Genomic DNA, 17,121 nt, shown 5'->3' with positions numbered 1-17,121 from the left:
TCCAAACCGAAAGGGAATGTGCAGAAACATTTACTCACTTTTCAAGCTGTACCTGTTGTTCACTTGATGAGCCCTTAAAGAAGGGTCCCCTCAGTTCAGAAATCATCCAAGCCTGATGGTCCTGACAGCCCTTCTGTGCGGGAATTTCCGCCTTACCTTCTCAAGTCCTTCAATGTCTTTCTTGGCTTCTTAGGCCTAACCAGGTATTTTGATGCACACACAGGCCCCTTCCTTGGTCCTGATGGGTGTATCACAGCCAGGGCCTGGACCTGGAGCTTTTCCTCACCCTGGGGGTCTATGCAGCCTGGAGCCCCTCCCTCTGTGGTTTTCAAATCCACTTGGGTCTCAAGGCTAACTCCTGAGAGGCCAAAGGCTTTGCAAGGCCAGGAGGTGGGTCTGGGTTAGCAGGAAGACATCCAAAATGTACAAGACTGATGGGCGTTCCCAGCCCCCTGTGGCTCAGACCTCAAACTGGATGAAGGCAGCAGAGGCTCCCGGTGCAGATCCAGAAAGCGTTCTCCTGGTTTGGGAGCTGGGACTACCCTGCCTTGTTCAGACCTCAGCAGCCTCCCCCGCCCCCACCTTTTCCCCTGTAGACTTTATGTTCTCGGCCCCTTCGGCTGACCGGGACTCCTAATGCGCTGACCGGGGCTCCTGATGCACGGTCCCAGCTAGGTGGTACCTTGGGGCAGGCGGCTGGGGCGAGCGCGCGAGGCGCGCGGGTGAGGAGCTGGGGGCGCGGCTCCTTTAAGGCCCGCGTCAGGCCGAGCGAGCGAGCGCAGGGGCCGGGCGGCGGGGCGGGGCCTCGGCGGGGCTGCCGCGCGGCTTCACCTGCAGTTCCGAGCGCGCGGAACAGAGGCGCGGGCGGCTGCGAGGCCCGCGGACGCACCGGCCCGAGGGAGCGCGCCGCCCGCTGGACTTGGCCTCGCTCCCGGAGTCGGGCGGCGGTCGCGGCGGCGCAGCCTGGCCGGAGGCGCCGGGCCCGCTAGAGCGGCGGCGGCGGCGATCTGAGCAGCGTGATCCGGACGGCTGCGGGGAGCGGGCTCCGGGCGCCGGGCATCGGGCGGGCGCTGGGGCGCGGCGCGGCGGGGAAGATGACCGCGGGCTCGGGCGTGCTCCTCGTGCTGCTCTCGCTCTCCGGCGCGCTCCGGGTAAGTTGCCGCCTCCCGTCCCGGCCGCCCGGAAGCCCAGGCAGTGCGGGGCCGCTCCCGGAGCCGGCGGGGCTCACACTCGCCCGGCGGGGCTCTCCCGGGCTTCCCCGGCCCGCACCGGGCGCCCCTGCCGCGCTCACCGCTGCATCCTGCCAGCTCCCGCGCTCCGCGAAGCCGCCTGCGGTCGGCAGGAGCGCGGAGCCGCGGTGCAGCGGGGAGCGGCGGTGCGGAGCGAGGTGGGAGTATGGGTGAGCGGGGGACGCAGAGAGCTCTGCCTGAATCGGGACCCGCCGGGCATCCCTCCGCCACCCCAGGTCCGCGGCCGCTGCCCCTGAGCTCGACTCGCCCGCGCCGGGGCAGGCTGCCCGCTGGCGGAGCCGGCGCGCCCTCCATCGCCGGCTCGCCGCGCTCCTCCGGAGTTGGCGAGCCCAGCCCGAGCCGGGGCTGCGGACGAGGGGGGCTGGCGGCAGGCGGCCGGACATCAGTGTGCTGAGGATACCCGGTCTGGCCGCCCTTGCTGGGGACTGTGTGCTCGAGACGCGGCGCCTTCCCTGTCCTCGTCCTCTGACCGTTGGCAGGGACCATCGATGCGGGTGGGCAACGGATGTGGACCGCGGGGCACCCTCGCCCCGGACTCCCGACCGCGGCCAGTATCCGGCGGGGCCCTCGTCGCTCGGAGCGGGGTCGAGGAGCCAGGGGCCAGGCAGGAGCAGGGTGAGGTGTACCGGGAGCGCGGTCCCCGCGCCCGCCTTCCTCCTGCGGAGCCCGCGAGCTCTGTCCCCAGCCCAGCTCCGCGTCCGCTGGGTGCAGGGCCGGGGGGCGCCGCTCGGGGAAGGCAGCGGGGCCGCGAGAGTTGCAGGAACCCCCTCTCGTGGCCGATCCGCCTCGCTGCTCCTCCCGGGCCGCGCTGTTGTAACCTCGGAAATAAACAAGTGCCCGAGGCCGGAGGCCCGCTCTGAGGTTCTGGGCGCTCGGGTGCACTCGACCCACGCTCGCTTGGGCGGGTGGAAACTTTCCTGGGCGAGTTAGCGTCCCCCCGTCCGCCGTCCCCTCTTTCGGTCCTATTTGGAGCTCGCTTGCCAGGCACGGGGCCGCAGTTTGGAGCTTTACGCGAGGAGTGACCCCGCGCTCTGCTCTTCCTCCCCTCGGTGATTTTCCGTGGGGCCGCCGGGTCCAGGCCCGCGTCAGGGTGCCTGGAGCTCCGGCTCCGGGCGGCCTCCAGAGCCAAGGACTGGCGGGCGGCTGCGCGCCGTGCTGGAGGAGGCGGGCGGCGGGGAGGCGCGTTCCGCTCGGCGGCCCCGCGAAGGCGCGACTGTGGGGTGGGTGCGGGCTGCGCCCCTGCTCCTCGCGCTCCAGGGAGCCGGCGCTGTGGCGCTCCTTCTGTCGCAGGGCTGGCTTCCCCGTGGCACTCGCAGTCTCTCCCTCCATTCCCCATCCCTATGGCTGACCTCGCTGCCACTCCCCGCAGCCTGGGAGGGGCCCTTCTCCCACCCTGCCTTCCGGGCGCCCAGGGTTCTAGACCTCCCACTGGGCAGGATACACCAGAGTGCTGGGGTGGGGGGACAGGACAAGAGGACTCCCACCTTTTCTCGGTCAATTACGGGAGCTCTCTAGCCTGGTTAGGCTGGAGATGGGGGCTCCAAGAGTGGACAAGCCTCCAGGAAGTGAGGGGAGAGGACTGGATGGTAGAAACCTCCCCCACCTCCCTGCAACCTCCCTGAGAGCCAAACTCAGAGCTGAGTCCCAGAATCTGCTTTCAGCCCTGCCCCTCTCCCTCCTCTGCGGCACCACAGGGAAGAGACAGCCCGCTCCACCTCATCCTAAGCCTGAGCACTGGGGTGGGAGGGGACATGGCCCTAGTAGAGGCCTGCTCCCTTGGCCTCCCCTCCTCCATGTCTTCCTTGGCTACCTCCTGGCTCTCTTGCCTCCCTATGATGGACAGTCCTCAGACCTTCCCTTCTGCCACATGCTGGTGAGGCTCCATCAGGCCCTCCACCCTGCTATCCACCAGCCTGGCCTCCCTGTTGCATGCCCCTGTCACTGGCTAACATGGTGACCACAGGGGCAGACCTTGGGTTATGTCTGAGTGGAGACTCTGGTGGACCAAAGCTTGTCATAATGGAGCCCTTGAATGTAGCAGGCCCTACTAAACTTGGGTTGGATGCAGTTTCTATGAACCTGTGTTTTTTCTAACCTCACTTATGTCCATTCTCAGGCCCACAATGGGGATCTTACAGCCAGGGAGACCTGCAAGGCTGGATTCTCTGAAGAAGATTACACAGCATTAATCTCCCAGAATATTCTGGAAGGAGAGAAGGTCCTCAAAGGTAAGGTGGATGTGAAAATGAATTCGCATACCGCACTCTGGCCTAAGGAGACATTGCCACCTGCAGAACAAGGGGTAGGACTGGCTTTGAGCCAGGCTCTATGCAAAGCGAAGGTGGCGAGGTCAGTGATGTGCAGATCAGTTGACCCAAATGGCCTTTTGCGTCACAGGTGAATGATTCAGAGTCCCTGTCATTTCTGAGTGAGGTGAATCATTTCCTGGGCAACAAATTGGAATTCAGATATAGTGTCACCCAAATAATGTGCAGAGAGAGACTTTCTTACCAAGTATTTTTGTGTATGAAATTCTGGGTTCTTAAATTATCCCTGCTTTGCAATGCATGATAAAGCAGACGATGTTGTTGGGGATGTGGTAAATAAGCCCACAGACGTTCTGTTCACAGACGTTTCATGCGTTCTCATTACTGTCCCACTGACAACACGGAAACACACATGCAGGAGGGAGCTGCCAGTTAGCTTCATTGTCACTACAGGGCGATACCCACACTTGTGATGGGGAAGTCAGAGGCAGCTTCTGAACTCCAATGACAGTAGATCCTCCTGCATAGCAATCTGCTTCCCTCTCAAGACAAACTAGTTAAACTTTTTATTCACATGGGAGGGGAAATAAATCAATTCTTTCTCCCTTGAGGTTTTAAAGCTGGCACAGCGAATACCACGACCCTGTGCCTCCCCTCCCTGCATCAGTTTCCCAGAAGCAGATTTCAGCCAGTTTCAAAGTGATAGAGGGAACAAACTTTAGCAGAAGCATCAAAGCTGAGTTTCAGTATCCATGGCTAAACCACACTCAGGCTGCTGACTTTGTCCCCAGTTTTCCATTTCAGGGAAAACAAAGTTTCTGCCCACCCCCACCCCGCAGCACTGACAGCAGATCCTTTGTTGGGACGGACTCTCACAGAGCGGGGGAATTCTTCAGATCCTCTCTGTGGGGACAGCTCGTTGACTTACAGGGTGTGCCTGGTTATGTGAATCAGGATCTTATTTTGCACTCAGTCCAACTTTGCTAACTTATTTGTTGTCATCTGAGTTGACTGTCAAAATAGGGGATGTGATACTATTGCTTCTTTCATTGATTATCAAACAACAAAAAATAAAACAAACAAACCAAAAAACCCAGCCTCTTGGCTGTGGGCCTAGAAGCAGGATGGGTATGCTGCAGGAGTGGGCGTCTATGGGAAGAGTTTTCAAGAGATGCTCTGTTAATTGCACAGCGCATGTCATTTTAGAAGGTGTGGACCGCCTTTCAGGATCTGTGGGTTTATGAGAATCCCTATGTGTGCACAGAGAAGGCCCAGAAGATTCTCCCACACGGTGCACTGTACTGCAGGCAAAACAGGAGCAGTTCACTGTGGTCTTGCTGTTTGCGTGTCTGGAGGCTGGCATACTTGCCACCTCCCCTATATGGAGCTAACCTTGATAAGATCCTGCAGTATCAATTTTACTCAGGAATGTAAGAAAATGTGCCTCTGTCTCTGTAACAGCAGGTGCTACCACCTGCCATGTAAGAGAATGACACATTCTTATGCTTTTCATAGTAAAATGTGAGATTTCCAGCTAGCATCTTTCCTCTCTCTTGGTGGACTGCGCAGGTCCAGGCTGACTTGACCCTCTGCCCTTGGCCCCTGTGGTAGGTAAGCCTTGTTTGCTGGCTGGATGCTGGCCTGCCCCGTATGCCCCAGGAGTCCATCATGGTAGATGAACTTGGACCAACTCATGGGATTTGTGGATACACAACTCATAGTCCAAACACATACCCCTGAGATGAGTGTCCCAACCCAACCGTGGTTGGGGGGAAATCACAGAGCATCTCCTTCACCTGTGAGTGCCACCTGCTCTCTGTGCTCAGGGACAGAGAGGTTTTATATCTTAGAAATAATTTTACACACGTGGAGGCAAAAGCTGTCACTGCATACACTTGAGCTAGGGCAGATAAAAATTTATTTACATAGAAAACTTTGCAAACAATGAGACCACAGTGAAGATGCATGTGTCAAAAATAAGTGGCACAATATTTCTGTTATCCTGGTAGGAATCACACTAAACAGATAATGACTACTTATAATTGAGTTATTCCAATGGAGAGAGCTTAACCTTAATTTGACAAGCGAAGCTTCACGGAGTCACCATTTTATTCTAAATGCACCGTAAGCTGTTAACAACTGCCTCGAGGCTCCTTCTCTCTGCCCCAGTCAGCTCACCAGCAGCCCTGAACATCCACATTCCAGAAGGAGAGATTTGTTACACAGTAATTAACTTGTTTATGATAAATGGATGGAAGAAATGTCGTGGCATTTTGTTTTATGTCTAAATGAAAAGCATTTGCATTCGAAAAATTTCATGCTAATTAGGCTTAAAATAGTTTTCCCCAATAGGGTAGCAAATACTATGGAATTGAGAACCTTTTGAATGGCGGGCTGAGCGCTCCATGTGGCACACGGGCCATTTGTTTAGCTGTTGTGTAATTCCTGGATCCACTCCGCCTCATGGTTCTGGTCTGTGCCCTCTCTGGCGAGTAGTCAGGTGTCACTGCATACACTCTTACTCTGTAGATTCGTCTCCAGGATCGTTCACTGATGGCCATGATCACGGGTGCATGGTCGTATCTAAAATAGGATTATTAAGCCCTTTTCCTTTGGCTTCAAGGAAGTGTTCTCCACACCATAGTTTAGCATGGGGTAGAAGCTAACCTGGTGTCTTTTTCTCAGCTTTGTTAATAATGAATGGTCAGCCGGGCTCGAGGCTACAGCTGATGCACTGACCTGCATCGCTCTCTCGTGGCGGGCAGAGTTCTGCGAAAACCCAGACCCCCTTCAAAGCAAAATCCCCCAAGGATGGGAGAGTAAAGGGTGGCTTAGTGAGAACCGAGAACATGTGGGTCATATCTCTCTTTGCTCCTGGAGAAGAGGGCCATGTGTGAGTGAAAATGCTGTCTGCTGGGTCAGAGGAGGGGGATCTAAAAATTATCCCATGAGTTCAGATAATATAGAAAGAAGAGCTTTATTTCTGGTGACTTCCTTTAATGCGACTACCTCAGAAAAGCCTTCCCTCTCCTATATCCAGGTCAGTTCATGACCATCTTGTGCCTTTAACCATACTCTGCTTCCTTATTAGAGAATGTATATTATCTAAATTTATATTTTCTCTCTTACTTAAATTGTAAGGCTCATGAGGGCAGCAATCCTGTCACTCTGGTTTAACATTTAGAATGTTCTGAGCCAACATTAGGATAAATCCCAATTACCAGAATCTTGAATGGAGGTTAATTTTTCTCACATAACCATGAGGAAATAGGTAGTCAAGGGATGACCAGATCAATAGCACCAATCTCATGCCTAATGTTTATTCTTATCATCCTACCATCTTAGTAATAGTTTGTCAGTGTGTTACCTCATCGTTGCAAAGTGGCTGCTGTGGCTCCAGGCATTGCATTTGAGTTTGTAGCAAGCAAGAAAAAGGAAGGAGCAGTAGCACCATCTGCACCTCTTCCCTGTATAAGGAAAGTACACACTTTCTCAGAACCCTTGCAGAAGTTCTCACTGGGGACAATTAGGTCATAGGCCACTCCCCGAGGAAAGAGGTAGGGAGGCTGGGAAGCAGAGAACTGTATGGTCTGACTTCGACCTATTATGCCCATCACCTGGTAGATGAGTATGTTGCTACCTGGAGCAAAATTGGGAGCCTTAGGAATAAAGAAAGGAGAAATGTGTGCCAAGGAGGCAAGTGTCAATGTCTGCCACATGAGGTTTTTCTGGCCTCCCTGCACCTTCCCTGAAGCAGAGTGACAAGTAATGCATTGTCAGATGATTGACTCATTTGAGTACCAAGGCACATAGAGGGAGGGATGGCGGAGAAGGAACCAGATGCATGCAGGAGTCTGGAATGGGTATATAAGAACTCACCGTGATGTAACTAATGTGGCCAGATGTACCGCTATCTTATCTTCACAAGTATGTTGAAAATAGCCTCTGTATCCTTCTCTGTGAAGACGGGTAACTCTTGCAGGGTGGAAGGCATCACAAGATGTCTGGACCAGATGCTGAGCAAATCTGACTGGGTACCCATCACCCAGTGCCATGCCTGCATTGTGGGGCGGTGGGTGTGCAACCATCATTGTCAAATGAAGTCATGAATGAGCCAGAAAATGCTGACACTGCAATGTTTCTGAGTCCCCTCCATCAACTCAAGACAAGCAGGAGCTACTCTGAATGTTTAAATAAATGGCACAAATGACAAACCAACTCCGTGTGCTGAGCATCACTGGACACTGGGAGTTGCCAGTCCGATACCCATTCTCTCCCTCTTCCTCACTAACAAAACCTCTTCTCTCCTCATCCATTTGGCCCACACTGAGACCTGTTTAAAATACTCACACCTCCAGTAAACTCTTAAATCAAAGTGGCAATATGGCCTTTCTCTGGTCAGCAGAATCTACCTATATTATTCTGTTAGATATGTGAGAAAGCTGTTTTTTTTTTTTTTTTTTCTTGATGAAGAGGAACAGACCTCACTGGCCATACCTTCTGCCATTTGCCCTTAGCTTTTTTTCTCCTGCCTGGAATATGGGCATAATGTCTAGGGCAGAGCAGCCATCTTGTGACTATAAGGATGGTGGAGTAGGAACCAGCTCTCAGGTGGCATCCTTGAACAATTGCAGACCTCTGGACTCATTGTGCCCTGAGAGATGAGAAAAATGAGTGAGATGCCACAGTTGAGTTTCTTGGGGCATGCAGCCAAATGCATTCCCTGCCTTGGGGAGAACAAAAGAGCTATGCATGCTAGCAAGGGCCTGTCTCACACTGGAAGCTCAGAGCTTATTTCATACTCTGCCTTGAGCCTCTCCTCATTCTGTGTTCCTTGGGCCTTGTCCTTACCCCTGCTCTAGTGATCCTTCGTTCCTTTGTAAGTTAGTATCCAGACCCAGCACAGTGGATTGCAGAGAGCATGTCTGGGCACTCGGTAAACATTTAACAGGTAAAGTCAAGAGTCACAACTTCAAACTCTCTCTTTGGCCAGCATATGACTGAATCATTAAATATATTAAGCTAGGGCTGTCTATCTGATCCGCCCATCACAGAATGTGAACTCTCTCCTGACTCTTAGCCACCGTCTTCCAGGAAGCCAGGAGATTATGCCCTGGGCCTCTTGGTCTCAACAAAGATGTGGAGAGAGTGGAGGTGAAACAGGACTGAACCCCAGGGGCTGGCCTCCCCTGGCTCGTGGCCAGGACATTCCTTGCTCTTGAAGCCAGAGGAGGGCTTCTCTGAGCACCCAGCCCTCACTGCCTTCTGTCAGCGATGCCTCCGGGGCCCCTGAGAACGACTTCCAGAGCCCGTGGTGGAGATGCTCTGGCTGTCTTTGGGGCCGGCCTGGCATTTTCAAGGGCCCAGTTGTTGGGGTTTCTCAGCAGCCTTTTCCTGCTGTGATTCTGCCTGGTCGCAGAGTTAAGGGATTTAGAAAGGGAAGTTTAGAAAGTGGCTTTTGTCAGATAAGAGGGAAGACCAGCACAGTGATAAAGCCGGGAAAGTCTGCTTTATGCACTGCCCACAGGCCAGAGCGTGTGCACATGGAGGGCCCTGATAGCCATGTTTAAAACCAGAAGGAGGCCAAGGTCTGCGGCGCCCTGCCCTTGGCCGCCACACCGCATGCAGGCCTGGCTCTGCTTCCCTTGCTGTCTCTGCAGCCAGGAGGGAGGTGTCCATGCCTGGCCTTCCTCTCTAGGTCCAGAAGGCCATAGATCAAGAGCATCCCCACCCCTCTCGTCCCTGCCCCTCTCCCCCCACCCCCCACCTTTGCCCCTCTCCTATCACCCCCCATTAAATAAAAAGCTTCATTGCAGAGGTGCCCACACCAGTCAAACGTGAGGATGATTGCCTCAGCCACACTGCGGTTTAAAGATTAAGAGTTTTGCATTTCAGAAATATGTATTTTAATGGAGTCTTAAGATGAGGGAATGTGAACCTTTATGTAATTATAATCCTGAGTCCCAGCTGGATCTGTGACTGGGTGACTCTGCAACTGTCTTGTGGAATTCTCACAAAAGCCTGTCGGGGAGGTGGAGTTATTCCCATCCTGTGGATCAGAAACAGAAAATCGGAGGTAGAGAGATTGCCCCAAAGGCATGCAGCTTGTTTGTCTTCCCTCTTTGTCCAGACCCACGCCAGCTCTCAGCTCATTTACATCTCCCTCTGATGTGAATGGGTTGGTTTCTGGAGCATTTGAGTTACAGGCATACGCGAGAACACCCCAGATGTTCCGGGCACCGTCGTAAGATCAGCAATTATCAGGCATTCAGACGTGCTAATTGTTTCTCATCTTGGACGTTTGGAACAGAGGCCTGGTGCACCCAGAAGTGCTTGATCACGGCTGCTAATATGTGAGGGTCCATCTGAAGTGGGTCCAAACTCGGTGGACACCTTGGGTTTGCACAGCTGGCCCTGGGATTAGAAGAGCCAGGGTTCTGCAATGCCAGCAGGAGTTTTCAATTCCAGGCATATAGCAAACAGTCCCTGAGTTGCACTGTCATTCGGCTTCCAGACTCTGCCCGCGTCCGGGACACAGCAGACAGCCAGGAGGAGCCAGGAGCTGAGCTGAGGCTCAGGATTGGCTTCAGAAACCACTCTTGCTGCTTCTCAGAGCCTGGGAGACATGGATGGGCCTCCTGAGAAGTACTGAGGACTCTGGTCTGAAGGAGTCGTCCACCTGCCCCAGCTGATCTCCTGGGGGTTGTGCCCTCCATCTGCAGGTGGTCCTTTTTGCTTAGGTCTGGGGTTCTGGGTGTTTGCAGGGGCCTCCAACTCCAGGTTCTTCCCTCCCTCCCTCCCTCCCTTCTTCTTTCTTTCCTTCTCTTCTTTGGAGCATGGTTAAGTAGATGCCAGAACTAACCACAAACTGCGAGCAAAAGCGAGGAAACCAGCACTCATCTTTTCAGAGAATGTTTCTGTTTTTCTGACTGTCTGAAGGAGCAATTCTTACTCTGAGTGAATTCCACTATACAAAATAACTGTAAGCTACCTGACTTTCTTTCCATCAAGGCTGGTAAATTTCTCCCCAGTGTGCTCTTGTAAAACCTCTTGGCACTTCCTTTTTCTTTTCATCTTCAGAGGGAGCTGTGCTATATTCTAAGATGGGCTGGTAAAGAGTCTGCTTTTTAGTTAAAGACTGGAAATTTTGGTAACTTATTGCCCAGATTCTAGGCTGCCCTCTCCTGGTGGCTTCCAGTCCTGTCTTAGTCCACCCACCCCTGTTTTTAAACAAAAAGAGAACAAAACAGAACAAAAACCTACTTCTCTTTGACTAGTGTATGGTACCAAACGCCCTTTCCCTTCCAGTCTCCATCAGTGCTGGTGTTTATTGAGAACTTACCCTATGCTGATGTGGACTCATATTTCATACCTTGGAGACACCTGTGGGCTCCGCCAGAGGCCACACCCCAGATCACCAGGTCTGTCTGGTCCACGTGACTTTTTCCACTCCCATGTTGCCTTCCGCAGGGAGAAATTTGCTTAGTTTGCGGATTGTAATTGTTTCTTAGTGTGGTGAAAAACATAGCAGCTTAAAAGATGCAAATTTACCAGCTTGCTTTTCTGGACATCAGACTCCAACACAGGTCCCCTGGACTAACATCCAGTGTGGGCAGGCTTGATCCCCCTGGAGGCTCCGGGAGCATGGGGAGAAATCCATTTCCTGCTTTTTCAGCTTCCAGAGGTCCCCCCTGCTTTCCCTGGCTCACTGCCCCTCCTCTTCCTCCATACCACTACCTGGCCAGCACGGACAGCCTGATGGCTCCCCACACCTCTTCCTCCCCCATCCCATCACCTTTCCTGACTACTGCATCTTCTGCTCACAAGGCCCCTGATACAACCTTGCCCCCACCCCCCAGATAGTCCAGCATCGCCTCCCATCTATGGTGCTGGACTTGACTGCATCTGCAGAGGCTCTTTTGCCATGAAACTGACAAACTCGCAGGTCCTTGTGCTGAGGACGTGCTGAGTCTCCGACATCGGCATCGTGCATATTCTTCACTCAGCTCCTGTGGACCCTCAGTGGTTCTCAGGGAGTAAACTGAGGCCCAGAGGGATTCAGTGACCCAGCAGAAGTCCTGGGTTAGGGAGGCTATTTGCACACAAAGCTGCAGCCTGAGCCCTGGCCCATGTGGCCCTCCTCCCATCTTGCCTAGTCCAGAAGCTCCTGCCTGCAATACCCAATTCCCGTATCTGTAACTAGGACCCTGGCTGGCAGCTTCTTCCTGGATCCTGAGATGGAGATTGGCCACTCTGGAGACTGAAAGGGGAAACGGTGACTGCAGAGCCCGCAGCAGCTTCCGATCTGGTGCTTTCACTGCGCCTCGTTCGGCTTCAGTGTGTTTTCTTGCTGACAGCGCGTGGGGATTTAGAAAGGATTAAGGTAAGCCTTCAGTGACAGATAAATACACGCAGGGCGGAAGATGGCCACCCCCTGCCTTGCCGATAGGAGGAGGGTCCTCCTGGACGTGGGAGCTTACCTGCCCAGAGAAAGGCTTCAAGAGAAGCTGCAGGCTCTCCTGGCCTGGGACAGGTGCACTTTCCGTTTGGAACAGTTTAGTTCCAGCTCCCAGGATGGGCATTCAGACTCTGTGTCTGTCCAGGAAGGAGACCTCTCTCTCTGGTCTTTGAGCCAGATGGGAAGGAAGGCTCACAGAGCAGACCATGTTCCCCCTTCAGGTGTGTGCGCCCAAACTTGTACATCTGACTTGGAGAAATGAAGGAGTCTCATTGGGTTTTGCTGCCCAAATGTGAGTTTGAACTCTGTCGATCTGCCTGAACCAACAAACACAATTTGATCTGCCTGGAAAGCTGAGAGGGTCCCTTGGTGTGTACTTGTGCTAAGCCAGGGACAGGAGAGGGTGGGGAGTGCAGAGTGAGCCGAGCAACAGGGTAGGGGATGTTCCTGGGAGAGGAGTGAAATTCATACGGTGAGCAGAGGGGAGCATCCTTCTCTGGGCCTCTTGTTTGCTGACCTGCAGTGAGGCAGGATGTCTAGGCATTGTGCATAGTCTTCACTGAGCTCTAAGTGTAGTGTAGGAACTGCCTGCCTGAGGGACATGGTGAAACCCCGTAGGCTCCTGGGTCTCCTCTCACACCTCCTCCAGCTGCTTGGACAGTGGCACAAAAGATACACCAGCCCAGAACTGTGACCGTGACCGTGTTTGGAGAGGGTCTTTGCAGGTTCAGCTAAATTAGGGATCTTGAGATGGGATCATCCTGGATTATCCAAGGCCCCACATCAATGACAGGTGTCTTTTTAAGAGACAGAAGAGGAGATGCAGACACTGGGGAGAAACCATGTGACGTTGGAGGCAGAGGGATGTGGCCACAAGCCAAGGATAACTGGGAGACCAGAGGAGGGAAGAGGTAGAGCAGACCCTCCCCTGGAGCCTGTGGAGGGGTTGTAGCCCTGCGACCTGGATTTCAGATGAATGGCCTTCAGAACTTCAAGAGAATAAGGTTTTTTTTTTTTTATTATTTTAAGTTTGTGGCCACTTGTTACAGCAGCCGCAGGGAACTCACACATGCTAAGTCACTTCAGTTATGTCCAATTCTTTGTGACCCAGTGGACCTCAGGTCCTACTCTTTGCAACCCCCCGGAGTGGGTTTGTCTTGCCCTCCTCCAGAGGATCTGCCTGACCCAGGGATCAAACCCACGTCTCTTATGTCTCCTGCATTGGCAGGCGGGTTCTTTACTCCCAGTGCCACCTGGGAGGCACTGAATCAGGAATCCTGGGGCTGTGGCCTGGGATTCTGCCTGCTTAATTCATCTCCCAGGGAAGCTGATGTTCCTTAAAGCCTGAGGGCTTCCTGTCTAGAGAACTTTTAGCTTCCAAATTCCAGTGGTCAGCATCCCTGAAGGGAAAGTGTATTTTCCATGAGGGTGTCTGCCAGCAGGTAACCCGCGTCTTACAGTGCGGCTCAGGTCAGCAATGGGAAGGATGCTATGGTTCCCGTCTCCCCAAAACGGTAAATGGGGCACTTCAATACAGAAATGTAGGCTCTCGTATTATGAAGCCTGACACAGAACAGTTTCATTGAAATTAAATCCATTGAAATTAAAATGTATGTGAACATTTGTCCTCTTCCCATTATCTTTCCCGGTCAAATGGATTCTTAACAAGGATTATAGCTCAGATAAGATCTCATAGATACACTGTAAATATTTTGTTAATCTGAAGGTCCATGTTTGGGAGTAGATTGTTTAACTGCCACTGCTGTGATGTGGAGGCACCCGAGAAGGAGCGGGCGCGCTCCGGCAGGAAAGCATTTATAGAACATGCCTCTTCTCTCCCCAAAACTGCTTTACTCTGCAAATGCAAAAAGGCATTATTTCTGGCTCCCAGCATCTTGTTTCTGTGTTTCAAGCAGCCACGTTTTTGCTGCCTGGCCTCTGAGCTCTCCTGCAAGGTGAGCAGATTTCCCCCAGGAAGCAGAGGAAGGCAGCTGCTCAGCTCGGGTTCCAGGGCACCCTTCCCCCTGGGGGCTCCCTGCACGCCACCCCTCCAGCTCCCTCCCCTGGCCCTAGACCTCTGCGGCTATGTTGCAAGTGGCCTCCTGCACAAATGGCACTAGACTATTGCAAACCGCCCTGCCTGCTGGGTCTGAGTTGAGGGGGAGGCCTGGGTACCCCGGGGGCTCCAGGTCTTACTGGGAGTGAGTGGCTGTAGCCATCCTGTCCTTCTGGGTTGGGATGCACAACCAACCCAAAGGCCGGTGACTAGCACGGACATGGCCCTGGCCCTTCCAGAGCTCGACCACTGCCGCTGAGCACCAGGATTCTCAGGCCCCGGCACTGTTTCAGCTGCCCCTTGGACGGCGCAGAACATGAGAACCTCAGGACGGCTGGAGCAGAGTGGGAGGGGCCCTCAGGTTGGAGCATTCTGGATCAGCTGTGTGGTCGCTCTCTCCTGATGCTCGGGCTGTGTGTGCTGCTCTGGTTATGGAAGCTGTAAATGGGGTGAGCTGCCTCATACAAGCCCCGCAGTGAGCTCCAGGCTCCCATGGGCACCCCATCCCATGCCTGCATCTGGCCCCATTTGAGGAGCTGGTCGGACAGTTGTTCTGTTTTCCAGTCCGTGGGTCAAACCTTCATCTGGCCCGGTACCCGGCGCCTCGTTGGTGCCAACAACCACCCTCTAAGGTTGGCACATAGTTAACCCTCTTTTATGAAGCAGGGGACACTGACAGAAGATGGAAGATGACGTAGGGACACCTGTGTAATGGGGTAGTCTGCCTCCTGAGGCCCTCCCTTGCTGCATCCTATTCATCACCTTGGCCCTGATTCCCCCTCAGGGAGACCCAGCACCCCAAGGTGCAGGGTCTGAAAGCTTCAGGAGTGCAGGGCCAAAGTCCCCATCATCAGCTCTGTGGCACTAGACATGTTCTGTGGCCGGCATGACCTCTGAGGCTGCATCCCCAGGGGGAGAAGACAGTTCACTGCCCAGGCTGGTCTTGAGGGCCCAGTGGGATGGACATGTGGTTTTCAGGAAGCCAAGTCTGGGCCAGTGGAAAGCGACCCACTGCCGGCCTGCACCCTTGTCACTGGTCTTATTAGCGGATAACCCAGACTCTCCTCTCCCTGGGCCCTTCCCCCGAGATGTGATGAACTGGCCTTTCCAGGAGTGATTTCTCCATTAGACAGCAGCTTGATTGGATATTCTTTATGGTTTTCTTTGGGGACTTTTTCCCTTCTTGACCTTTATATTCTTATGTGTGGCCAGAGACCTTTCGGCAAAAGACATGTTTTTAGAATTGAATAAATAAATGATGGAGAGGCTTATTTAAAGCTTCATAGGCTCGTGGGGGAGGGAGGCCGCCCATGGACATAATTTCACTACCATCGTTTATTAATAGGATTGGGTATGATTGGATTATGTCTTATCACATTTAATAATGTGGCTGTGATGAGCTGCTGGAGTCATTGGGCAATGAGTGTCCGAAGGTAGCCGTCACCATGCTGTAAGGCTCCTTACTGTTTAAAGCTTTATTTTCATCTTATATTATTCTTTCCCACCTTCCCTCAGATACAAAGAAGGGATTATACCACTTGTCTTATGTAGTTCTTACCAGTTTAAGATAAAAATTGAAGACCAGCAAAGGGTTGAAGGCGATAAAATTGTGATCAGAAGTCCATAAAATGATAGAACTATGTTTTCTTAAGAACAGAGAGGCTTCACAATCACTTTTTTTTTTTTTTTTTTTTTAAGAAATTGGACCCCTTAAGGATTTATCTGTGGAGAAGTGTAAGATATACTTCCATGTAAGGGAAAAAATACGTTACATGCTTGAAAGGTTAATGACTGGTAAACGTCAATTTTCTACCATCCTGGCTAAAAAAAAATAGCTTGTAAGACATAAGATGTCATGCTGCCAAAATCGCAGCGGCCTCTGAAATCCACTTTGAAGCCCGGGATCCCGTGGGAGTGCCGAGGGCAGGAGGACAGGCTGAACGCCAGGCGTCTCTCCCTCTCACTGAGCCGCAGCACCTCTGCTAGAAGGGAGAGCGTCTCACGACTGGTGGGAGTGTTTCTCCAGGGTATTTTTGGTTTAAACCCTTAACAAACACTCTGGATTCCTAGTCCTGGAAACTGCAGATGCTTGACAGCAGATCTGTCCCCCTTGATAAACCTGTATTTGTGGGTCTGTGGATTGGGCATCCTGGGAATTTGCATTTGAAATACTATAAGCTTGTTGTTGTTCAACCGCTCAGTCTTGTCCAACTCTTTGTGACTCCATGGACTGTAGCACGCCAGGCTCCTCTGCCCTTCACCATCTCCCCGAGTTTGCTCAAACTCATGTCCACTGAGTCAGTGCTGCCATCCGTCTCATCCTCTGTCACCCCCTTCTCCTCCTGCCTTCAATCTTTCCCAGCATCAGGGTCTTTTCCAATGAGTCAGTTCTTGGAATCAGGTGGCCAAAGTATTGGAGCTTCAGCGTCAGCACCAGTCCTTCCAATGAGTATTCAGAGTTCATTTCCTCTAGAATTGACTGGTTTGATCTCCTTGCAGTCCAAGGGACTCTCAAGAGTCTTTTCCACCACTATAGTTCAAAATCATATATTCTTAAATTCTTAGGTGCTCAGCCTTCTTTATGGTCCAACTGTCACATCTGTACATGACAACTGGAAAAACCATAGTTTTGACTGTATGGACTTTGTCAGCAAAGTGATCTGATTTTAAATATGACAACATCGATGGGACTTCCCTGTGGTCCAGTGACTAAGACTGCATTCCCGATGCAGAGGGGCCCAAGTTCAATCCCTGGTCAGGGAACCTAGACCCCACATGCCTCAACTAAAGATCCCATGTGCTGCAGTAAAGACCCGGCACAGGCAAATAAATAAATAGTTAAAAATAAAATACTTTTCTCCTGTAACATTTTGGAAAAAAAAAAATTAAAAAACAAAATACAGTGACTGTGACTGGCTTGTGTTATAGCCCCTGGGATTAGAATGCGGTTGTTTCCACATTTTGAAATTCCAGCACACAGAGATTCTGGAACTTTAGTTTCACAGAGACAGACTGAGGGATGGGAGGGAAAAAACCCTCTGAACTATGCCCCTCCACCTCTCTCCAGGTATTCCGTGCTGTGTCTGGGAG

At 52.6% G+C, this 17,121-nt stretch overlaps 1 protein-coding gene across 2 annotated transcripts in view; it reads left to right on the top strand.

Annotated features, from left to right (window-relative positions):
* Positions 1 to 872: 872 nt before the first annotated feature.
* The window catches only part of CDH4 (cadherin 4), a 475,206-nt gene continuing 458,957 nt past the window's right edge, over positions 873 to 17,121 (top strand). The window contains exons 1-2 of one of the 2 annotated variants that reach the window (XM_043884659.1): positions 873 to 1,151; positions 3,367 to 3,478. In XM_043884659.1, coding sequence (XP_043740594.1) covers positions 1,095 to 1,151; positions 3,367 to 3,478 — 169 coding nt within the window. In that variant the 5' untranslated portion in view covers positions 873 to 1,094. Of the gene's footprint in view, positions 1,152 to 1,622; positions 1,866 to 3,366; positions 3,479 to 17,121 lie in introns of those variants that run through there. The other variant, XM_043884661.1, reaches the window with a different exon arrangement.

Source organism: Cervus elaphus, chromosome 23 (assembly GCF_910594005.1).
Source record: "Cervus elaphus chromosome 23, mCerEla1.1, whole genome shotgun sequence".
In the NCBI taxonomy this organism is placed as follows: domain Eukaryota; kingdom Metazoa; phylum Chordata; class Mammalia; order Artiodactyla; family Cervidae; genus Cervus; species Cervus elaphus.
This window is presented reverse-complemented; position numbering and strand designations above follow the sequence as displayed.